General features: G+C 44.8%; 1 protein-coding gene across 2 annotated transcripts in view; it reads right to left on the bottom strand.

The window, feature by feature from the left end:
* The window catches only part of ARHGAP26 (Rho GTPase activating protein 26), a 317,491-nt gene extending 292,554 nt beyond the window's left edge, over positions 1–24,937 (bottom strand). For both annotated transcript variants that reach the window (XM_054038402.1, XM_054038403.1), the window contains exon 1: positions 24,216–24,937. In XM_054038402.1, coding sequence (XP_053894377.1) covers positions 24,216–24,369 — 154 coding nt within the window. In that variant the 5' untranslated portion in view covers positions 24,370–24,937. The remainder of the gene's footprint in view (positions 1–24,215) is intronic.
* Positions 24,938–25,197: the final 260 nt, after the last annotated feature.

Below are 25,197 nucleotides of genomic sequence, written 5' to 3'. Positions count from 1 at the left end.
TTAGCTTAGCATTATGATAGGATTTCTTTGTGTTTGTTTTGTTTGTTTTGTTGCTTGATATAAAAACCACAGTCCACACTTTCTGCCCACCACAGCACCTTCTCCCGCTACAATCTCACAACATAAGAATTTACCTATTTTAGGTACTACCATAGTGGTAATGCCTCCCAATCTTTAATGTATTTATCCTCATAACATCCCTGTGAGACAGGAAAGTGCTATTATCCCCATTTTGCAGATGGGAAACTAGAGGGCAGGGTAAGTCACTAGCCCCAGGTCACGCAGGAATTCTGGGCACAGAAGAATATTGAACTCTGTTCTTCTGAGCCCCAGGCAATGCTGTGCATGCTCATCATAGGGCTGGCTGCACAAAAGTGATCCACGCTGCTCCTTTTTCATGCAACAATCCAGAAAACAAGTGCAGCAATCGCTGTCTTACTAGTTCAATGAAGGTATACAAGCCAAGAAACCAGGCAACCAGATTCAGTTCTGCTGGTAGCAGCTCTCACGGTGACAGCTAGCTCACATGCACGCAGCATAAAGAGAGGGATGATTCATAACATAAAAAGAAGAGCTGAAGTGAACAAGCTGTGCAGATTTCAGTACGAGTTCCCCCTCATTCCCTCCTCCTTCCCACCCACAATAGGTCATGCTAAATCTATTTGTCATGCTGCACATGAAACTTGTTCTGCTTATACTTTAAAATTAACAGGCCAAAAAAAAAAGTAGCAATGAAAAAATCCAAAGAAGCGTGTCCTCCTCCTGAATCCTGGCAAATGACTTCTGCTTCGTCTCAAATTCTCCATTTCCAAAATAATATTTACTGTTTGTCTCTTTCCGGAGGGGAGAGGGGCAATTATTAATGGACACAAAGTGCTTAGAACACTTAAGCAATGCGACATTGAAGAGTTACTTCTGTACAATGAATTTCAGATACATAGAGAGCAGATAGAAATAATTTGCCTTTTTGTAGGATCTTGCCAGTCTGAGCAGGAATTTTATAGATATATTTTTTTAAGTTATGAGGAATAGCACTCGGGTCCAAGTGCTACAATGTAAGCCGTTTTCACCTGTGGTCACTGTATACACAAAATACATACACAGAACTGTTTTTTATAAACACACCTCTACCCCGATACAACACGAATTCGGATATAACGCGGTAAAGCAGCACTCTGGGGGGGGAGGGGGCTGCGCGCTCCGACGGATCAAAGCAAGTTCAATATAACGCGGTTTCACCTGTAACGCAGTAAGATTTTTTAGCTCCCGAGGATAGTGTTCTATCAGGGTAGAGGTGTAGTATGTACTTGCTGGCATGGATATACATGCATCTATCCACCCTTGAGGAAACCTTTCATGGTAGGAATCGTGTTGTTCATACCTCTCAGACACATATACCCATCCTCCCACCCCCACAAACTGTATATTATTCATGTACATGTGCAGAGCTAGTCACAACTTTGGGACAGCATACATTTCTGCCCAAACAAAATGCTACAATCCCTGCTGGAAGTGATCCCGGCTACTCATCCTCCTCTCCTGCAAAACCTGACATTTTACATTTCTTAAGGCCGTGATAATCAGAGTTCTCATTAACATACTGCACTACTGTGAAACACCTTCTCACCTAGACCCTCGTCTACTCTCAGGCACATGTCAGCACTAGCAAAAAGGAATCATGCAGTCATATTAAAATGCCTTACTGGGGTCTCGAGAAGGCAGGGAGAGGGGGGACGCTGGACACTCAAAGGTTTAGGATATTGGATAAGAACTTTAATCGGCCTGCCCCAAACCTTGACTAGTTCTCAGTGGCTTGGGCTCCCTATCAAGCATAGGGTGACCAAATGTCCCGATTTTATAGGGACAGTCCCGATTTTTGGGTCTCTCTCTTATATAGGCGCTTATTACCCCCTACCCCCGTCCCGATTTTTCACACTTGCTGTCTGGTCAGCCTAAGCCAATAGGAGAGGGGTAAACTGAACTCATGCCAGATCCAGCAAGCATGAGTTCCAAAGAACATCTTTCCCCACCCCCAATCAGCTCAATTCTCTGGCAATACAGGCCTTCCTAGGGGAAGTGCTGCGCAAGATGCCCATTCATAGCACTGCTGTGTAATTAGAGCCCAATCAAAACATGTCAAACAAAGGAGTTGTTGCTGCAGCACAGCTAAGCTCACTCCGTTGATTAGGCTGTATGCTTCCCTCCACAACCACCCCTCCCAGAAGAGAGCCACTCAAAGCCCAGGATTTAATGATGTCTGAAAGTTATTGGTTTCAACTGAAGGGGAAAGAAGTGAATGCAGCTCTTAATTAACTTCCCCACCCCTCTGAACAATGAAGACTCCCTCCATCCACAGCTTACTAAAAGAAACAGAAGAGCCATGTCAAGTGTCCGGTCTGAGTACAGGGCACGGAGAGAAAGATCCAGACTTCAGTATATAGGGAGCAAGGAAGAGCCATTTGGAATGAGAGACAAAGATTATCACAGGAAGAGGAGCCAGAATATCCAGGTTTATCACGTCTGTCACTTGGTAGACTCTAGAGCAGCCATAGAAATAGGATTTCCCTACCAGCGTTTTGACTGCGGTCTGTGAGGAGGCACCACCACCCAAACTCAGTGCCATGGAACTTGGCACAGGAACATAGATCATTGGTCCATCCAGTGTTATCCTGGGTCCTGCAACGATCACCACTGGATGTTTCAGAGGGAGGTGAAAGACTCCCATAATGCATCTGCACACGTGCTTGGGTTGGAGGATGCTTTACTAAGCTACGTGGTTATTTATTTGTGCCCTCAATCAGAGACGGGAAGGGAAGGACAGACACTTGTCACTTTTTGAAAAGCAACTATAGATGCAAGAGTAAAATAAGTACATTTTTTGCTACTATGCTGTACATCCCTGGTCAACAAGAACTTCATCATAGCAGAAGGGATAGTATTCTGATCCTACTTCTCCAGAACAGAGCCGTAACTAGCTATTTTTGCGCCAGAGGCAAGAATATAAAATTGTACCCTCCCCCCTCCATATAATTTCATAGTAGTTACTTTGTAAAAAAAAAAAGAAAAAGAATAATAATGATAATAGAACGTTTATTTATTTTAATCATAAGATCCACGTACAAAATCAACTAATACATATAAGGCGTGCATCATAGTGCATCATGAACTGTGGAGGTCAGGGTCGGGGCTCGCAGCCCGGCGCAGGGGTCGGGGTTGGGGCTCGCAGCCGCACACAGGGGTCAGGGCTGACAGCCCGGGGTCAGGGCTCGCAGTTGCGCGCAGGGGTCAGGGTCAGGGCTCACAGCTGCGCGTAGGGGTCGGGGTTGGGGCTTGCAGCCACACACTGGGGTCGGGGCTCACAGCCCGGGGTCGAGGCTCGCAGCCGCGCACTAGGGTCAGGGTTGGAGCTCACAGCCCGGTGCAGGGGTCGGGGTCAGGGCTCACAGCCCGGGGTCGGGGCTCACAGCCCGGAGCAGGGGTCGGGGTCAGGGCTCACAGCCTGGGGTTGGGGCTCACAGCCGCACACAAGGGTCGAGGTCGGGGCTCACAGCCCAGGGTTGGGGCTCACAGTCTGGCGCAGGGGTCGGGGCCGGGCTCGCAGGCCTGAGTCCCTGTCGGGGTTGAAGCTCACAGCCCAGTGCAGCGGTCAGGGCTCGTAGCCCCGCAGCTCCACACAGGGGTCGGGGTCAGGGCTCACAGCCCCGCAGCTGGGTTGGGGCTTGTAGCCCTCAGCTCCACACAAGGGTCAGGCCTCGCAGCCAGCCATCGAGGTCGGGGCCCACAGCCCAGCGCAGGGGTTGGGGCTCACAACTTGCAGCCGTGCGCCAGGGTTGGGGCTTGCTACCCCCCACATAACCGGGTCGGGACCCCCAGTTTGAGAACCAATGCTTTATAATTACTGTAGGGTGTATTCTATTTATTTTCCATGTACATTGTACATTTGTCATGACACAATGCGCATATTATGTGATTATAATTTTTCATAAAACAATAATTAAAAAACGTAATTTGTCTTATTCTGCACCCCTCAGCTTTGCGCGCCCAAGGCAAGTGCCTCACTCGCCTATCCCTTGTTGAGGCACTGCTCCATAAGTACACCACTTGAGCTTGGGAAGAACTTGTGAACAGTCTGGGGCCTATGTCATAAATGGGCAATTCAAATTTCATTCAAAAGAGGGCAGCAGTGTACACAGACATCAGTTCATTACAAATATTATTTAGCATCTCTCTGACTCCTCCAAGGAAAGAGTGAAGAATAGGCCAAGAACCGTTAAAATATCCAAGCCACGCCACTATCCCCAACATTAGAAGGATCTTTCTTCCCAATCCCTGTGGCTCCCATGCAGGGTTAAACCCATCTGCACTTATCCAGAGCGCACACTGCCACAGATTAGAGAGGGATTGTGGAAGGATGGAGGAGATGAATGGAACACAAGGACCAGAGTGGAGGCGGGTGGAGAGCTTCCTACAGACAAAATAACTATCAAGTTCTGTTAATAGGCTCCCCCTATAATAATTTAAAGGTGCAATGACTAAAATGAACTTCCAGTGCTTTACAGATACTTCTACAAACAAGTTGTTCCCTACTGGCTTTAACAAGAGGCCCAAGGCTAGATCTGGCTATCTCTGGAGTGAACGCAAGAATTGAGATGCAGGTTAGAAACAACACATTACAGAATTTTGCACTTAACTAAAAAAATTCATCCCAGTTTAAATCCAAGCTAAGTTTTTTTGCTTTATTAATAGCGTGTCTGGCATTTCAGTAAACACAGATCCAGACCTGCAATAGCAAAGAATTCCCAGCACTGGACGTGGCATGTAGAGAGGTTCCATGGCTGCCCCAGAGGGAACGGGGAAGCTTTTGGGGAGTTTATATCTAGTCTTACTTCCTGGATGGCTACCTGAGCACACCAGAGAAGGGGGGGAAAACAGTTCACATGGAATGGTAGAAAGAGAATTATGTAGGAAAGGAATTACCTATGGAAGCTGGGCATCTAACTCCCTCAGGCTCCTACTAGAGTAGATAAAGAGAGCATCTCCAACAGGAATAGTAGAAACATGGTGCATGTGGGTATTTATCCAGGCAGAGCATCTCATCCCCTTTATACGAGTTATTTCCATGGTCACCCTGATCTTCAAAGACATGCCAACTGCAGCTTCACCTCCGTGGGTACTCCACAAAGACAGTGGAATAAGCACCTTCTTGAAAGACTCTCAGCATGTGCTGCAACCTTTGTATTCTACGCTTGCGTAACAAAGCTTGCACTTCCAAAAGAGGAGAATAAAATAAGCAACGGTGTAAGCAACAGAATCACGTGAAGGAAGAAATCCACTCCATGGTTGGTGCTGTTGGGTCAGTGGCAGGACTGTCTAGCTGTGGAATCTCTGTTAGCTATTATCATATACATCCCCCTCGCTGTGGAATAATCTCTGCACTGAATCTGCCCTAGAGCCTTCCAAAAAGGAAAAGGAAAAGAAAACCATTCCTGGCACTGATGGTCATCAGATTTGAGACAGAGGAAAATTGCAGCATCATTTCCCCACCAGATCAGTAGAGTGCAAAGAGGGAGCTCACTAACAGAGACTGGAAGCAACTCATCTTAGAAACAAAGAAAGCCAGAAACATCTTGAACTGTTATTGTGGTTAGCCAACAGTACGGGAAGGATTTGCAATACCCCACTACTGCCTCATTTTTATTGTCAATTAAAAGATCTTCAGAGACTGAAAAGGCGTGATCCCCAGGGGTTTCCTTTAAAAGAACTGGGAGAAAGACTTTGGTGGGTTTTGAAATATGGCATTTGCGCTGCAGATGCTGAAATGGAGAGAGAAGGTCTCTTTCTACTTTCCCCATCTCTCTTTCTTTCAGAAGCAGCAGGATGCTAAGCTAGCCATCAGTTTTTGAAACAATATCCTTGTTCTAAATCAAAGGCAAAAGAGAAGTGACACAAAAAATCCAGGACCAGCCAACAGAATGTAGAAAATTACAATCATCTTCAACTCAATTTGGAATATGTCAATATGTGTGGTATGAAGGAGCAACCAGAAAGCTGGGAGTCAGGAGGTCCCAAATTCTAGTTGCGGCTCTGCCACTGATTGGCCTTGAGAAAGTCACTTAAACATTCTGTTTCAGTTTCCACCTCTGTAAAATGAGAATACTCACCTACCTCCTAGGGGACTTAAGGGTTTGAAACTTAGTTGGTTGAAGCCTACAAGATGGTCTGGACGTATACAATATTATTTATATAGCCTGAGGGTTCCTTTCAAGCTGTTAAAGAGATTTCAGCAGCCATTCCAGATTTCACTCACAATGATAAAAAGCTAGAAAACCTTCATAAACCCCAAATTTGCTCTAAATATAACTGAACTTAGTTGACTTAGCAGATATACTGGATTTCTTTTTATTGATTTTCAGTTTATGAGTGTAGATCGCTCAAAGAATTCCCTGCCTGAGGGGGTATCTGAAATCCAATTGTAAGAAACTTCTTTAGGTAGGAGATTAGCCTCTTAAGTTTAGTTTCTAGGAAGTGTGTTATGATTTTGGGTTTTTTATATATATAAATAAATAAATAAAAAACCACACACCTTTTGCTTCCATGATCTCTTGAATCTTTGATTTATAGTGAAAACAACAGTAAGTTTTTTTATCTATCTCAGTGCTGTGGTATTAAGCCAGAAACTGATCCTGAGTTATGTTATATAAGCTGGTATTTACACGGTTCCCTTGGGGACCACAGAACCTGTATTTCTGTGAATCTTCAGTGGAGAAGAAGCTGGACACTAAATAGGAATGCTTCAAAGGGACTCCAGGCCTCAGATGCACTCATTATTAACCTGCATGGCAAAGTACAGGCTGGCATAGCCGAGAGGATAGTACTTGGATGGCTAACAGGCTGGTGGTGTCAGGGAGCTGACGGCCAGGTAAGCGCAAGCAAATGTCCCTCATACAGGATGCAGGGGTGGGGGAGATGTAACAGTCTTCCCCAGCTCTCCATGCTTCTACAGAACACTGATCCTCAAGGGTTACCTCCCTGGAATCTTGCCCCTTCTCTGGATCCTTAACTCCAGTCTACCTCCAGGCCTTCTGCCTGTAGATTGGCTTTCTCTCAGGCCCACCTCTGCCATCTTCCATCAGGGTCAGAGTGTAACAGAAACCACCCAATACCACCCACAGCTCGGATTCATCTTTAATTGGGCTTGGCCCACACTCCAACTGCAACAAGGTGTACCAATTGGCCTCTCAGGCCCACATGAACCATCTCACCCCCTGTGTAGGTAAACACCCTTTCACATCCTGGCTTAGGCTGCTCTACTCAGTTCCTTCAGACTTCCAAGGGCCAGAAGGAATAAAGATTATCAAAAACTCAGTAAGATACCAGGGCCACATTACACACACATACACTAAACAGTAATAGGGACATGCACATACAGTGAGTTTAGGCCTCAACAACAGACCAGTTTTCCCAGCTATTCCGTCCTGAGATCATAATTCTCTAGTTCAGTGTACTCTGAAGACATAAGATCTGTTCTGCATTGAAAGCATCACGAGTCATCTTTGTAACATTATTATCCTATCACTGCTAACAGCCTACAACCACTGTGTTCAGATGATGCATCCAGACATTGTTTCTTGGTGCAGCAAGTACAGAATCAAATTCAGGTGGCCATGGTAACCCAGCATGGAACACAGGATTCTTCACCCTTTGGAAAGCACACCCCACACTCTCTCTTCCCTCATCTCACATCGAGTGGCAGTAGCACATCTTCTAGTCAGGAGTACAGACATCTAACCACCAATGTTTGCTCCTGAAAGAACAGAGGCAGTGATTTGCAAGTCAGATCGTTAATCTGTGCTTCTGTTTCTTCTTCTGTGAAGAGGTTATAGTGCTTACCTCCCTCACGGAGAGGTTAGAAGGAAGAGACAATTTGAAAGTTAGTCAGTTTTTTAAAAAAATCTTTAAAGTCTTTTCAGATCTGCCTGCCCACCCACGCCCCAAGCCAACATTTGTGGTTTTATATATTGTGGTATGAATAGCTCACAACAGAAGAAGCTGTTGAGTAATTAGTGGGTTATACAGCAAAACTGGCTCTCTGCAAATGCAGTCAAATGTAGAAGAATGTAAGGGAGAGGGAGGGGCTTGGATAGTTTTCTATCCATCACCACTTCCAGTTACAGGACTCTTAGGCAACACCTTCAATAGGCGGCAAACAAGTTTTACTCTGAAGTGTGATTTTAACATTGATGGTCCCCCTTCAGTGTTTGTAAATCCTTCGCTGACAGGCATGCTATTAATAATACTGTCCTGTCTCTCATAAGACCGGGATTCTTCTAACTCTAGAGAAACAAAAAAGTGTTTCTTAGGACAAAGGGGGCTTTGCAGCTGAACAGATATTATTTTAACCCCTCCCTCTAAAGTACTTGAGATTTTCCATTAGTTTACATTTTACACTCGGCTTCTTTCCATCTCCTGCCCTGAAATCAGGCAGGCTGTTTTGGTACCAGTGTCACTTGCTAGAGCCTGGCAGAGACATGGGTGCATGGCAGCCTGGAATATATTTCACCATTCGATTTTTACCAGAAAGCACTTGTGGTTTTAAAACTGCCATTTTTTACCTGCCCTGTTCAACTCCTTCACTACTCCCCAGAGCCCGGGTGCCTGCTCAAATTCCAGGAGGAAGGAAGGTCAGTAATTTCTCTGAGTCAGGCTCAGACTGTAAACAAACATTCAGCAGCTAGTTTCACAAAATGCTCAGTCCTTCATCAATCTGTGGCTCGCTGGTGTATTGCCCAGACACCGCTACATCTGGAGCTCTGGGGGTTTAAGAGACATTTCCACAGAATTTTCCATGCTCACCTCCACCTGCTGCAAAGGTGATGGTGAGATGCCCAGACCGAAAACCTGCTTAGTTTGGGAGGTTGGTTGCTGGTAGCAGTGTGTGGACAGTGGGCTACTCAGCACAATCAGAGATTATGTGCAACTCTATAAACTAGCCTTGAAAAGACATTCAGCAGCAAAGTCCCTTAATCAAAGACTCCTCTTGGCTGGACCTCAGTTACCTCAGATTCAGGAAGAGAACCCTGCTTCAAGCTAGGTTAATTGAAAGGGGTTTTAGATAAAAAGAATTTGTGATAGATAAGTGAGAGAAACAAGGCAGGTGAGGTAGTATCTTTTATTGGACCAACTTCTGCTGGTGAGAGAGAAGTTTTCAAGCCATACAGAGCTCTTCTTCAGGTAAGGTAAGATAAGTGTCATTCCTGGGCAAGAAAAACAACGAACAGTGTTACGGTATCATTCCCCACAGGACCCCAACAAACAGGAAGGAAAGCCTTGGTCTGTGTCAGAACACTAACTACCTGTTCTCACTTCCCTTCCTGACTTAGGGTACATCTACACTACAGGAGGGAGTCGATTTAAGATACGGAAATTCAGCTACGTGAATAGCGTAGCTGAATTCGACGTATCGCAGCCGACTTACCCCGCTGTGAGGACGGCGGCAAAATCGACGTCTGCGGCTTTCTGTCGACGGCGCTTACTCCCACCTCCGCTGGTGGAGTAAGAACGTCGATTCGGGGATCGATTGTCGCGTCCCGACAGGACGCGATAAATCGATCCCCGAGAGGTCGATTTCTACCCGCCGATTCAGGCGGGTAGTGTAGACCTAGCCTTAGGCCAAGTCTACACTATAAACTTACATTGGTATAACTTCGTTGTACAGAGGTGTGAAAAATCCACCCTCCTGAGCGACGCAGTTATACCAACCTAGCCCCCAGCATAGACAGGCAAGCTTCTCCCATTGATATAGCTACTTCCTCTCGCAGAGGAAATTAACTATGCCAACGGGAGAAGCTTTTGTGTTGACCTAATAGCATCTTCAGTGAAGCACTACAAAGGTAGAGCTGCAATGTCTTAAACGTAGTCCTGCCCTTAACCAAACCACTTACAACAGAATACTTAAAAAAGGCATAATACCATTAAGGGGAAGGAAGGGAAATACTACATACAAACTCCCAAAAGAATTAATTTTGTCAGTCAAATAATCATTGCCTCTTATAGGGTGATCAGTAAGGCAACGCTATATCTGATTTCTTGGAAGCAGGAGAATACAAAAATAAATTGGGTGGGGGGGTGGGAGAGAAGAAGGACACCAAAAAGAAAAAGACCATCACATTTCATTTTACACTATACTATGCTATATAGTAATAAAGAAACCATATTCCTAGAGACTTGTCCGGTTGAAAGTTATTGAGAGTACATTGAGAAATTTTCTTATTACTTGACTAATAACTGATTATTAAATCTTTAGAAAAATTACTCAACTTGAACAATGGAAAGAGACCAGCAAATCTCACTTTAATTTCTAGCCAGTTGCACTTTGATTCTCATGCACTAGCTGCGATTAATGCTGCAACCCTGCAGGTGATTTATTTTATTTTATTTTTAAAGTCATGGACATCTTTGATTGGATAAAAGCTTAGCTGTGGTGGTGGGAGAGGAGCAATTTAAAAATGAACCTCAATCTTGTGATATTTGATGTGAGGGGGGGTGGAGTGGGAGAGAAAAGAATGTAACATAATAAGTCAAGCACTCCACATTTTAGTAAGCATTAGCAAAAGATTCGCAAAACGACAGGTTTCACCTCTTCTGAGCACAGCTGTGAAAGTGGATTTGTTTCAGGTGTAGAGTCATGTCTCTGCTTGAAGCAGCAGATAAGCAGTCTTCTGTTCAGATATGCCTGCCCACTTATCACCTTGGGAGGTCACTCAAACTAGAAGTGATCAGCTGTTATTTGGGTGGCATACAAAAACCAACTGCACTGCAACTGGAGCAGTGGGAGGGGAGAAGAGAGAGAGAGAGAGAGAGAGAGAGAAAAGAGAGAACAGCCCAAGATTAGGCAGGGGAAGAAGGCTGGTTAACTCCTGTAGTGGTACAGAACTGGTCAGGAAGTGAGGAGCAGACCGAAAATAGGGAGGCGGCAGGAGGGAGAAAATCGTAAGATGCCTGCCTAAAAGAGCATTTAAAATAGTCACTGCTCTCAAGAGCCCAATCAGCTGGTTTCTAATCACCAGGGCCAGGAACTTCAGGAGCCTAACATCCTGCATTCAGTTTACAGAAGAGACTCTGTACAGGTTTCCAGGCCCCGTTGGGGATGATGAACCCAGAGGGAGTCCTGCACAGCACATTTGAGCAGGTCAGGCTAGCTGCTCTCTTCTCTCATCTCAGTATGGCCCATTCTTGGCATAGTTTTCTTCTCTGTCGAGTGAAATATAAAAACAGACGCCCTTCATATGCACGATCACACCTCTCCTGCTACAACAGTGCCAACTCTTCAGAGCTCCTGCTGACTCAGGGCAAGGGACCACAACAATGATACGAACGGGGCAGGCAGAATGAAGATAATCCATGAACACCCAACACACCTGCTTCCTGAAAAAGAAAAAGACACATACAAGGCAAAGTAGTGGTCAAAACAGGGGTTCATTCTCCCATGAGAGAATCTCAGTCCCCACAGTTCTAGGCTGCTAGAGAGAAGTATCACACCTCATATTGGGACAGATGGGTGCAAGAACAGCTGCTGTCCTGATTTCAATTAATTGCACGTGTTTGCATGCAACAGGGTCAGGCCTACAGGCTGCCACCGGGCAACTCCACATACCCGTGGGGATTTCAGCTAAAGAGTGTCTGTTCCATGCTAGCCCAAAGTTTACAAGCGCTTAAGCGGAGTGCCCTGCCAGAAGACTAATTAAAAGCATGCACTCTGTTTAAAGATTGGAAGGCAACTGGATTTCTTTAGACAGAAATCTAGTGAAGCCTGTTTGGAGAGTGATCAGCACTATTGCCCCAGAAGTTGCAGACAAGAGGGAGGATGAGGCATGCCAATATCACAGATCTTATTCAGAGGGTACATGCCTGCTCCCAGACCCATAACAAGAGCAAGACAAATGGAAACAAAGGATCTGTACTCCGGTTCAGCACCAGCATGGACTCAAGGTATAGTTTCCTACAAATTCCTAGTGAAGGAGAAGAAAGTATGGACAAGCCAAGCAACATTATTGTGACCTGATTTCCCAGCAAAAACAAACTTCAGCAGGACCAGCTAAATAACCATATTGGCAGCACCTTTTTATCTCTTTGGAAACCCCTTGCATTTCCCTTTGAGTGAGGGGGTAACAGCTAAGATTTAGTGTAAGGAGCAACATATCCTGTATTGGTTTCAACCCAAACAAATAGGAACTAGAAGATAACGTTTCCCTGCAGCCAGGAGCCATTAGGGCATCAAAGAGATTCAGGTGCTTGTCTTCACACAGTCCTGAGTTGAGGGCCCCGAGCCCAGCAAGGGGTGTGCTTTGGTGGCTCCCATGATGGGAGAAAGCAAAAGGACAGGACAGGTTCTGGGAGATTTCCAGCCCAACAGGACTTCCAGGGTAGGCTTGCAGTCTCTCAGGATTTGGCATGAGATTTGGACCCATGAGCTCAGAACCACTTCCTGTTTGCTAGTTTCCAGCAGTCAACCCATACCATCAGATCAGCCATGGTTGGTTGGTTTTTTCCACCTTCCTCGCAGCAAAACCTAGGGGCTGGGTTTTAGGCAACAAGAGGGCTGGAACTCTCCCCCTCCCAGAGGTCACAGTCTGCACAACTTTTGGCAGGTGCTCGGTGCAAGAACTTGGAGAGTTAGGCTCCAGTTCCAAAAAGATAACATAGTGGGCATCCCAAGGGCATCTCCTTACGAGATGAGGGCATCGTGTCTAACCCCTGGGGAGAAATGCACTCGATGGCGGTGCTGGCTGACGGTCAAGTCCCCTCTTGCCTCAACCCCAGAAAGGGGAAGGAATGTTAGCAGGTGAATGGAGGCACCCAAAGACCCTCCTAGTGCGATGACTGGCTCCCCCTATGGTGAAAGCCCCCCAAGAATTGGCAAATGATCAATGGGTGCGAGTGACTGCACTGGGCTGTTCTCTAATGGGAACCTTGGAAGTAATTTAACTAATGCAAGTTGCAGTCTAGTTAAAATCCATACCGCACGTCCTCACCTTCTTCCATGCAGTGAGCACCTCATAGCCTGTCTGATTCTTGGAATCCATGCTTGCCAGTTACAGAAGAGAACGAGGCCTTGGCTACTCTAGGAGTTTTGCCATTAAAATTCCACACTGCGCCTACTGCGACTGGGTCAGCTCCACTGGGGGAACAATACAGGAGCTCTGGCATGGCCAAGGTTCCAAGCAGCACTGACATTTCAGAGTCACTCCAAGCAAGATCAGGCAACATGGGGTTAAGTTTCCAAAAGCACCTCAGTGACCTAACTTTTGAAAATGCTCCCCATGGTGCTGAAGTCTGGGATTTTCAAGGAGTATGAGGGTTAGGTGCCCAACAGCCATTAGGTTTCAGTCGGTCTTGGCGGGGCGGGGTGTGTGTGTGCGTGGATCAGCATTCACATCACACTCCCCGTCAGTACCCAGCCCAAGCCGGAGAAGCTAATGATCCAACTAGCTGACCAAAGTTGGTGATGAATCCTGGTCACATGCCACCTGAGGCATATTGCACATATGCTGAGAAGTGGCTCTTGGGCACCTAACTCCCTTAGGCACCTTTGAAAAATCCCAGCCTAAAACTCCAACAGCGACTGACTAGCTACTCTAGCACCCCACTATCCTTTCAGCAGTAGAAAATGGGGGGGGGGAATAACCCAGTTTAGATCTACTAAGAGAGGGAATGAGGATGATAAAAGTTAAAATAAAATGGGACAACTCCCACAATGGGCAAAACAGAGAGGTGAGTAGGGTGAAGCGATTTACTATCCTCTTTGCACTGCACTAGATTAACAAGCCTGCTGCTGTTCTAATATTGCTTTTCAGCCTCTCCTGAAGGGAAGTAGATTCATTTTCTCTTTTCAAGCAGGGGAAACTTAAAACTCACCTTTCTTCCAGGAAGGCAGAACTCCGTTTTATTCACTAGAATTCACCCTGCAGGGCAGGAGGAGTTAAAATTCCAAGGCTAACTCTAGGCCACAGAAACAGGTTCAGAGTTGTTCCCAACTATGTAGATCTATGCTTGATGCTTTAGGGCATGGACCTCAGGGCATGTCTTCACTAGCAACGTTAAGCACTGCCCCGGCAGCACTTTAACATGGCTGTGTAGTCGCAGCACTAGCGCTGTAAAACTCCCCTCCTCCCCCGCACAAGAGGAGAACACAGCTCCCAGTGCCGGTGCACTATCTGCACTGCTACTATACAGCGCTGAAACTTGCTGGGGGGGGGGGGGGGGGGGGGGGGGGGAGTATTTTTTCACACCCCGACCGAGAAAGTTGCAGTGCTGTAGAGTGGCAGCATAGACAAGGCCTCGGTCTCCAAAGAACTCTGTTCAAAACACTCCCACCCCCAGATGAAATGAGGCTAGGCATGGAACTCAAGCCCAATCGCAGAGGTGAAGACTAAAATTTCACAGCAGTTCACCTGCCAACAGCCTAACTGCAAACAACAATGCTGCTTGCAAAACAGCCATTGCGTCACTCACCAGTCTGTGGACACACACAGACTATATACCCTGCAGCAGTATTTACCTACTGACATTTAGTGTGCTAGTGATCAAGGAAGCAGGCTACCAGGGTGGCCTAGAGATCGCACTCAGCACTATGAAAAAGGACACCCAGACTGGGCTGTAAGCTCTACCGCAGCAAGAGTAACCCCCAAACTTCTGTAGTCTACCAAATTAGGCAAAAACCTGCAGGTGGACATGAAAGCATTAGACACAGCGTGCAAGTGATCAGGGAGCATCCAGTGAGCCAGAACCACACACACAGCTAAGTCAGAAAGGAGCAAAAACGGAAGTATGAGAAGCGTCTCTTGGATGCTGCCATTGCACCTAGCCCTTAGGTAAACATGCAAGAAGCCTGAGCTGTCCAAAATTTTATCCTGCTTAAAAAAAGGGTAGTGGTGTGACTGGGTGCAGATCCCCAGCTAACCCAAGGGAATCTGCTGCAATTCCACTCAACTAAATAAAAATGCAGCTCTAGAGCAGATGTGTGCACACACTGAGTCATTCTTCCCCTTTTGACCTGAAATATGTGGGGTAAAGAAGACGAGACTTCCTTATATTCTCCATGGTGCTGGGAGCCAAAAGATCAGCGGGTTCCCAGTGGCTGTTCGGTACCTCTCCATGTAACTCGATTTTTAAGACTTATCTATTTAGAAGGACTTGAGAGAGATTCGTCTTGTCTCTTGAACATCCTGAGACCAAGATGGCTACCACTATACTTCATAGTATTTCTAATATCAGAATGAAACTACTGCATTGTTATTAGCTTCTGTTATTGACTACTGACCTCCACCTCTTGCTGTAAGAGATGTGCTTTAGCAACTTCACCCACAAGGTTTTCTGTTTTGTTTTTTGCTTGCCAGGTACTTTTTTTTTTTTTTTTTCTTCCATTTTAGGTCAAGGAAGAGCATTTCCTTTATGGATTTGCTCTGCCAGGGAGTGGCTAGGCATCACCTTTCAAATACACCCAGGTATTTATATGGTACTTATATGGGCCCTCTCACTGCAGTATCCAGCACCTTTGACCAGCTGCAGAGGCTGTGCAGAACAGGTGGCAGGCCACAAGCCACATGGTTCGAAGATCAAGTACCTGTTAGGATTCTGGTTTATTACCTACTGCAGCCAACATGTGTAATACATTAAATTAAAAAGAACTGTTCTGAGTAATTCCCCAACACCCATCCCACCCCCAGCTCCTCCTGCCTCACCTTAGTTTTGCAACAGCAGGAGATATGGACTCAAACATTGGGCACTTACTTCTGTAGCACCTTCGGTCTTAAAAAGTGCTTTATACACCTTTGTGAATCAAGCCTCAGCCCCTTTGGGTTCTAGCCCCATATTTACAGAGGAAAACCGAGGCAGACAGATATGATCTGACCTGCCCAAGGTCTCTCAAGAAGCCTCTGGCAGAGCTAGGACTAAAACCCACATCTCCTTGTTTCTAGTGTTGTGTTTCCCAGATACATCTGCTCAAAGTTTCTGCACTTTTTCTTGGAGAACTAGATCTAACCTGACAAATTCAGCAATTTCCCCTCCACCAAAATAAAAAATAAATTAGCCACTGTCTTAGAGCCAAAAATTAGACACTTACAATCTTCCATGGGGGAGGAGGGCATAGGTACACCAACATTTAAGGGAATACCAGGCTCAAGGGAAGAGATGCTGGCCAAGACCTGAGCCTCCTAATCCAGCCATCATGTTTCAGACTCAGCCAGAGAAGGTACAAAGGCCTGGTCCACACTAATCCCCCACTTCGAACTAAGATACGCAGCTTCAGCTGAAGTCGAAGTACCTTAGTTCGAACTTACCGCGGGTCCAGACGCGGCAGGCAGGCTTCCCCGTCGACTCTGCGTACTCCTCTCACGGAGCAGGAGTACCGGCGTCAACGGCGAGCACTTCCTGGATCGATCCGGGATTGATTTATCGCGTCTAGACAAGACTCGATAAATCGAACCCATAAGATCGATTGCTTACCGCCAGACCTGGAGGCAAGTATAGACGTACCCAAAGGGGGAGAAGAAGGGGGTTGGAGATCAACTATTCCCAGTGCCTGCAGCCACCACACAGCTTTGCCAGCTAACCTGCATCACCTCCACAAGAACCCCAGGTTCCACTCTTTGCAGTTCATCATTAACGTCACTTTAGATCTTAGCATTTGCAAGACTTTCTGAATAATTTATGCATTATGTCGCAGAGAGGGACATATTTTGATGAAAACCAGGCCACTGAAAGTATCAGGAAGAAATAAATGGAGACAGTGGAAACAGAGAGTCATATCCTCCCTTACTTAAAAAAGGAAAGCCAAAATATAAGAAAATCCTCACTACAGAAATGGGCCCCAAGCACTGCAGGATTTGTAATGAGGTTAGTCTTCCACAAAAGCTACGTTTTTTGTTTTTAAGCCACATGCATTCAATGCTAAAATTCCTTCTGTGCTTTAAAAACAACATGGTGAAAATAGTGCAACCCCAGGAAAGCTAATCACAGAATCCGTAAGAGATATTTTTGTTTAAAAACAAACAATCTGGATTTATGCAAAAAGAACGAGGGACTAACATGGCTACCACTCTGAAATCTGGATTATGGCAAGTGAGAAAACTTAATTATACCCATGGAAATCATCTTTCCTGATTAGATAGACAGATACAGTGCTTGACACTGTTGATTTTAACCAGCTGGATGTATAATGAGACTTGCCGAGCAAACCTGGAGTAGAAAATAGTTCTTGCCAAGGGCTACCTTGTGGCCTATATACAAGTCACATAAATTTGCAAGGAACATACCACTCTGTACTTGGTGCTTAACCTTTTCAGTCATAGAGGCTGATCAGTCACAACTGTTCAAGCAATGCCGGCAAAAATCTCCCACACTTCCAATCTCATTGGACTGCAGGTGAGGAGTAGTTGCCTGGAGGGTGTGGGGGGAGGGGGAAATTAGGAGACTACAACAAAACACTGCATAGATACTCAACCCTGGTCATTTATCACCATCAAAAGAGCCAACCCTTCACACACATCCTGTGTCTAAAATGAAGTGTAGAAGATATGAAACAGCCAAAAGAAAGAATGTAAAGACTATATTGTCAAGCAGATATTTAAATAGTTTTACTACAAGACTTGCACTAAAAGCTCTTGTACTTAAACCCCACATCCACTCCTTTTACTAGTTTAGTAGATTTTTCCCAAATGGATCAGGTTGGTTGCCGTTCTCATCCAAATTTGCTTCACAGCTCACCACACACTCATTGCAGCAGCAGGTATCGAAAGGAAAAACAAAATCACCATAGAGTCAGAGAGTTTTAAGGCCAGAAGGAACCACTCGATCATCTAGTCTGACCTCCTGTATATTACTGGCCACCAACACACTGTACTAACAACCCAACAACAGAAATGAGACCCACAGGAGACTAGACTATTATGTGCTACCATGCAGGCTTGGGGAGACCTCATGATTGATGCTATGCAGAGACGTGTCCGTAGGCCTTACAACTGAGTGCTTAGCAAGCCAAAAGGAAATTTACTACCTTAAGATATAAAAAACAGCTAGGTCCTAATCATCCTCCTACTTCACTTTATTTGAAAAGAAAAGAGTGAGTTTGTTGATTATGACAGTCAGACACTAACATCAATACAGGCAATGGCAAATTCTACCCCAGGCCACCCCAATGGTTCTGCCAGACACCTAGGGTGACCAGATGTCCCAATTTTATAGGGACAGTCCCGATTTTTGGGTCTTTTTCTTATATAGGCTCCTATTACCCCCCACCCCCTGTCCCGATTTTTAACATTTGCTATTTGGTCACCCTACAGACACCTCAGGATTTAGTGAAGAGTTGTGGACAAAACAACTGAGTGGTCTCAGTGGGACCAATCCTGCATGGTGCCGGGCACCAGTTCTTCCTGAAGTCATTGGGCTTTCCACATTGAAGAACAAAGAGATGTTCAGAGGAAGAAGTTAAAGGGCCAAATTCTGTTCTCTGTCACACCAGCGTAACTCCACTGAAGTCAATGGATTTATTCCAGATTTACACCAGTGTAACAGAGCAGGATCTAACTTACTTTGAGCGATTTTGACAGCCAATGTTTGGGACAGGCAGAGAAGAATACAAGCAAGAAAGAAAATACACATTCTGGAGCTGCGACCCTTTAAAAAACTTTTTGTTAACGCCTGCTGCAATAGGTCCGATTAGTCTAGTCCTGCACCATGGTTGTGTGAAATGCATTTTTAATTATGACCCAATTCAGAATCATCCTGCCTCAAGAGATGAAAGGTTTAGTGCACTAATCAAGTGCACCACAGAACCCCTCATCTGTATTTGGAAGTATTCCAGGGAAAGTGTTTTACAGAAGGTGCTTTTGGGGAATTCAGACATTTCAATATTCTGTCACTAGGAGATGATATTTCCCCCAGGAACACCACCACCTTCTTCTGTTCTTGACTTTTTCCTTTTAAATAAATCCTTTTAAAGGATCCACATGCACTCTCCAACTAACAGGTCTGACTCTGTGACACTTCCTCATGCAAGAAGTCTTAATTCTACCTTTAATGCAATTATTCGTGAGAAAGGGCCACAGAATCAGGGTCATTTTCTGAATGATATATACCTTTTAAAAGACATAAAAATACAATTTAGGGGTAAGTGCTCAGACTTGAACTCTCCTAGACTATTAGGAATAGAAAGTCCTATCACGATTACTGGTTTTTCTATAGTGCCTACAAGCTCTAATCATGGACAAGGACTCCATTCTTCTAGGTTCTGTACACACAGCACAAAATTGCCTTTAAGTGCACTGCAGTCTCATTGATGCAAGCAGTAGAGTTTGACATTGTTATTAAAAAGCCAATACAAAAGTGTTCTAAATAGAATCTCTAGGAAGTTACTTACCATTACTGGATATTAGCAATCTCCAGACCAGTAACATTGACAAACCACCATTTTTTTTTGCAAGATTCGCTAGAAAACTGTAAATAAAACTATTGAAATTAATAAGTGCTAATAGTTGAGTTTATTTTTTATAAGTTAACAGACTACAGTGACCAGACAGCAAATGTGAAAAATCTGGACAGGGGTTGGGGGGGGGGGGGGGTTAATAGGAGCCTATATAAGAAAAAGACCCAAAAATCGGGACATCTGGTCACCCTATAACAGACCCATCCCAATGCTAGAACCTCCATTTCCTGAAAATAGAAAATTAAAATTGTCAGAGACAGATATGATGTGTGTTCACATGGGCTACATGTTTACACTGCTTTATACTCATATGTTTGTTTAAGAAAATGCAAAGTACATCTACACGGCAAAGAAAAACCCGTGGCAGAGAGTCTCAGAGCCCAGGTCACTTGACTCGGGCTCACGGGGCTCTGGCTGCGGGGCTAAAAATAGAACAGTGCAGACATTCCCAGGTTAGAGCCTGGGGTCCAAGAACCTCCTCCCTTGCCAGCTATTAGAGCCCAGATTCCAGCCCAAGCTGGAACATCTACAGTGCTATTGACCTGGGCACTCAGACTCAGTGCCGTGGGTTTTTCTTTGCACTGTAGACATACCCACACGGAATGAGCTGCTTTTAGAAGAGGAAGACAGTATGCGTGTTAACTGGCTCTCACATCCCTTATATCCCTCTTTTCACACAAGATTATTTGTTCGGAGGAATTGAAAGTTAAGTAATTTCTTCCAAAACTTTTCACTGAATGTCCATTAAGCTATTTTAAGAACTGCACCACAACAATGTTCATACCCTCTACGTATTATGGCTGAAGAGTATGGTCCATATTGTAATTTAGATTATAAGCACCTTGGGGCAAAAATGCATTTCTCTACAGGCCAGATTCTGATCTCACTTACTCAGGTACATACATGAGAAGCAAATGACTTCAGATTTGCACAGGAGTAACAGAGATCAGAATGCAGATCTACCTTCCTAGAACACCAACCACAAAGAAATAAAGAAATTCCACAGACCAGAGTACTGTAAGCACTGATTGCATCATAGCAATTAGAGACAGAAAGACACTTACTGAAGTACCCAATCTGTCCCTCTGAAAATACAGTATGTGACACCCTTTCCCCCTTCTGCCCCCCACCCCCGATAGAGTTCATTTCAGTTATTACACAGCACACTTGAGTTTACCCAGAAGGACAACACAATAGTAAAGTTTTCACTTCAGTAACAGATCAAGCTGATCATTACTCAGGCAAGTTCAGAACAGGATTGTTCAGAGAAGTCAGTTGTCTACGCTGTCAGAAAATAGCTTGTTGCAGTAACAAGCCAAGAGAAATTCAATGCAGTCCATTCTAACGCATTCGCTCTCACACAATATGCCTGCTAGTGTGATGCTGTTAACAGCCGTTAGTCATATGGGCCTGATTCAAGGCCCAGCAAAATCAATGAAAAGACTCCCCCTCGACTTTTCCACTGAAGTCGCTTGGAGTTTTTGCCACCATCTTATTCAGGGCCAGGATTTCATCCAAGATGTTTGTTTTTCCTCCTAGCTTCATTTCAATAAACAAAAAACGTTCTTTCCAAAGAGACCAATTTACTTTCTTCCACCACAATTTAGATAGGAAGACTTTGCAACTTTATCACCAGGCAACGTTGTAACTCATCCTTGTCGCTGCTGGACCAGAATCATCCTAGCTGTCTTGGACATATGGAAAGTGACACAGATTCCAAGAATTAATAGCTAAGAACATGCAAGGGAAAGGGAAGCATCTTGGGGAAACCCACATATACAGATGCCACTAAAGAAATGCAAGTCACATTAATTCAGGGTAGCATAAAAATATTTGTCACAAAGCCTGATCCCAACAAGAAGAGAGAAAGCATTCCCAGATCAGTCTTTCCTTAAAAAGGAATTCATTAGAACTATACTTCGATTAATCCAGAGAAATTTCAAATATATGTTCCACTATTGTAGTGGAAAGAGATATGTTGGCTTCAAGAACAACACGCTTGTAGATGGTGTACCCCCAAATAACATGCTGATATTCAGCAGGAAAAAGCTCTCTTATGATGCCACAAAATTAAACATGCTGCTGTAATGCATCAGGTCTCAGGTCTGCATATGGGCAAATTTGTGAATGCTTATTCTTTGACAATCAGTCACCCAAAATGTAGAGAAGTTCAAAGGGGAATCCTGAAACACAGAACCTCTGTGGTGAGACTACAAGTGTAAAGGAACTAAACACCTGTAGGCTCAGAATTTGACCCGAGGGGGAAAGAGCACAAATAAAACCCAACAGCTGCAACTCAGCATTTATGAGGAACCCTCCAATGACAAACCTGTATGCAGTCTGTGTTTTAGAATCCCCAAATAACTCTTGGGGCATACAAAATACCATGCTGTGGTGTCAAGATGCGAGAACATGGCAACATCATGATGCTGTCACAGATTAATTTGTTCTACAGGAACCACAGCCAGGAGGGTGGATGAGAAAGGTTTAGTCTCTCACCTCCCGCCCATCCCCCTTTGTTTATAAAAAAAAAATCAAATTTTAAAAATAAATAAAAAATGGAGTACATTTAGGTTACAAGATACTTTGAAAATATGCTCTTAAGACAGAGCACGAGAGATATTAGCCAAAGGAAATATCCATAATTTAGGACTTCTCTACAGTGAAAAGGAGCTTGTATAGGGGAAATTACATTAAGAATATAGCACCTCCAAGACCATATTTAACATGATTTACTCCTACCTGTGTGCATAAAAATCTAACCATGTCACACCTATATTAATCTGGGCTGTAACATGATTCAATAACACAATTACACCCGTTGGGTCCCTACTACACAAGCAAATCTAAGCTTGATATATATGATATGAGCAGGGTAGAGGGCTAGGATACATAAAACATGATCCCTACCATATTTATATTGTAACTGGGACATCTTGTTTTTTCAATGCTGGAGAAAGTTAAACTGAGGATCGCATATTGATTATGTCCACTTACAAAATAAAAAATAAATGCTGAGATAAGTTAATAGTCTTAACCTACAACCTAATTTTACAACAAATTGTATCCCTGTTACAAAAAAAATCACCTCTTCAGTTTCCACAAACTGCTCTGGAGCAGAGGGAGGAATGGGACTCAGTGCTGGGACAGGTCAAGTTTGAGATAAATCAGTAATTGTACAAAAACATGTGTATGAACAGCTGACTGCATAATGCAAGGCAGCAGGTGTTACCAGTCTCTTTCAAGAGATGGATTTCATTACTGAATCCACACTTCACCATATAACAAGATGTATTTTTAAAAATTAATATTCATGCAGATTTAAAATTAAAAAGCAGATGCCAACACTGTTCCTTTTGGCAGGCAACAGACTCATCACTCAGCTTTTCAAACAGGTATATTACAGGTTTCCTTGTGTGTTTGCATGCCCTATGGAACTCTGAATCCTTTGCTAAGAATGCCCGCATTCCCATTAATAAGAACTGCCCATAAATGTATTCCTCCTGAACTGATGGGAGAACAGGCCTCAGACTAAAACCAGCTTGATGCAACACCATTAGCTACTTTTTAGGAGAAAACAGGAAAAGGACACACAGTAGTGTACAGCTCTTTCATTTTAGGTCAGAAACAATGATAACCAAAAGTAACACTGATGACCAGCTTTTAGAGAAGCTCTGTATCTAGTGAACGGTCTTTTACTGCAGTCATATACGTAAGTCACACTTCAAGTACAAAACTCATGAGGAGCAATGTTGCAGTTAAGGTACAACATCCACACTGAGATGAGTTAAACATTGCCAGTATTTAAGAACTATGACCAAGTGGCATTTAGCCTAAAGATGTAGAGTTAGGGGGATTTCGAAGCTACATTACACACACACACACACACTTTACAGAGGAGGAGTAGACTATACAATTCCACCACCACAAGGGTTGGATTTCTCTCTCCTTGAGGGAGGGAATTTAGAACCAAAAGAAGGACATTAATCATTGTTTGTGTGTTTACTTTCCTGATTATTCAACTGTCCTTGCATCCCCACTCCCACTCTATTAACAAGAAATTAAGTAAAGAATTTCAAACAGAAGAGACAGCTCTACTAAGAGCTAAAGCTGTAAGGAAAGGTAGAGTGCTGCTCCCTTTTAAATAACTAGGCAAATAACCCACCTGCAAAAACCATAACCCCTCCCCTTTTTGAGAAGCTGCTTTCACAGTGGCCTTTCCCAGTAGGAATATGCTAGGGCTTTCAGAAGGAGAAGGGGAAAGTTATTAAAGACCAACCCATTCTTTATTTACATATCAAAAGGTGAAAGCCAGATCATTTGCAGCTCGCCTGCAGGACTGCATTTTGGAAGACACCCCCAAGACATTCTCATTCAGAGTTCCTTATCTTCCCCCAACACCTGTGCACCACACCCCAACCAAGACTTCCAATAGACACATTTGTTACTAATTAAGCTATAACACAACTCTTGAAAAACAATAAGGCATTAGCATGAAAGCGATCATACAAGATTAATACTTAACTCCGCTCCTATTTTCCCTACAGCTTCCTGCTTCTACATCCAATACCCTTTCCAGATTCTTGTATCTGTCAGCCAGTGCCCACCCCCCCCGTTATTCCATCCAGGTATCCCGGGTGGCACTGGCTCAGATACATGCGATTCGGGATTCCTTGTCAGGCTTATGCCACCATCATTCCTTCCCCTGCCCTTCAGGGTCGCCGTCACTTACTCTTGAGTGCTGCAATGAGCGACTTCCCATCTTTGATCAGTTCCTTGATGAATTTGTTGGTCTTGTCCAGCTCAGCTTCATGAGATTTCAGCCTCTCTCGGAACTGGGGGCTATCCAAGCAGCAGTCACTAAATTCCAAAGCAGGTAGTCCCATGGTTTCCTTACACACCCCTCCAACAAACCCTTTAGGGGAAAAAAACTCACCAAAGAAGGAATTCCCACCAGTGCAACCAAATAGATTGTAACAAAAAAACAACACCACAAGTATATGTTCTCGGTCTATTTGAAAAGAAAACGAAACTATATCCACAGGGTCGCACCCCTCTCCTCGCAATTGGTCACAGATTTCCAGGCACCTTAGAGGGAGGGAGGGGAATCAATTAATTAAAATAATAAGCAGGTCAGAGGAGTTAATGAGGCTCAGGGTTTGCACTGGGATCCGCCTCAGATGCCAGGGGGTGGGAACCGGAGCAGCAAAGAGGAGGGGGCTCGTGCTGCAGTAGCAGCAGTTGCTGCTGCCTGGGGATTGCTCATGGCGAGAACTTCCACACACGCTGCAAACCCAAGGGTGCCTCCGCTGCTGTCTCCCAGCCCATTCAATGCTGCTTGCTACCTAAAGTTCCCCTAGCTGGGCGAGAAGCAAGGAGCCCGGCGGCCTCACTCGGCAGCAGCTGCTGGTCAGCCAGCTAGCCCTGATGGCATCCGGGACCAATCGGGACGTTTCCCTTCCCCGTTGGAACGTTGTGTATCATTTTTCCGAACGCGCTTCCCATTGGAACGTCCGGGTATCTTTTTTTTTTTTTTCGAACGCGAGGCCTCCTCTTGCGCCAGCCGGAGCCAATCGGCGCAAGAGCTGCTGGGGGCAGGGAGGGGAGAGGGAGGAGGGATGCCCCTGCGATGATACAACAGGCGAGGGGGGCGTGGCCAGGGCTGTGTCAAGTCGCATGAAGGAGGAGAGGGAACCCCCACCGCCTCTTAAAGG

The sequence above is a fragment of the Malaclemys terrapin genome, chromosome 8, assembly GCF_027887155.1.
Source record: "Malaclemys terrapin pileata isolate rMalTer1 chromosome 8, rMalTer1.hap1, whole genome shotgun sequence".
Lineage (NCBI taxonomy): Eukaryota > Metazoa > Chordata > Testudines > Emydidae > Malaclemys > Malaclemys terrapin.
The sequence above is the reverse complement of the archived record's forward strand: the minus strand, read 5'-3'. Positions and strand labels throughout refer to the sequence as shown.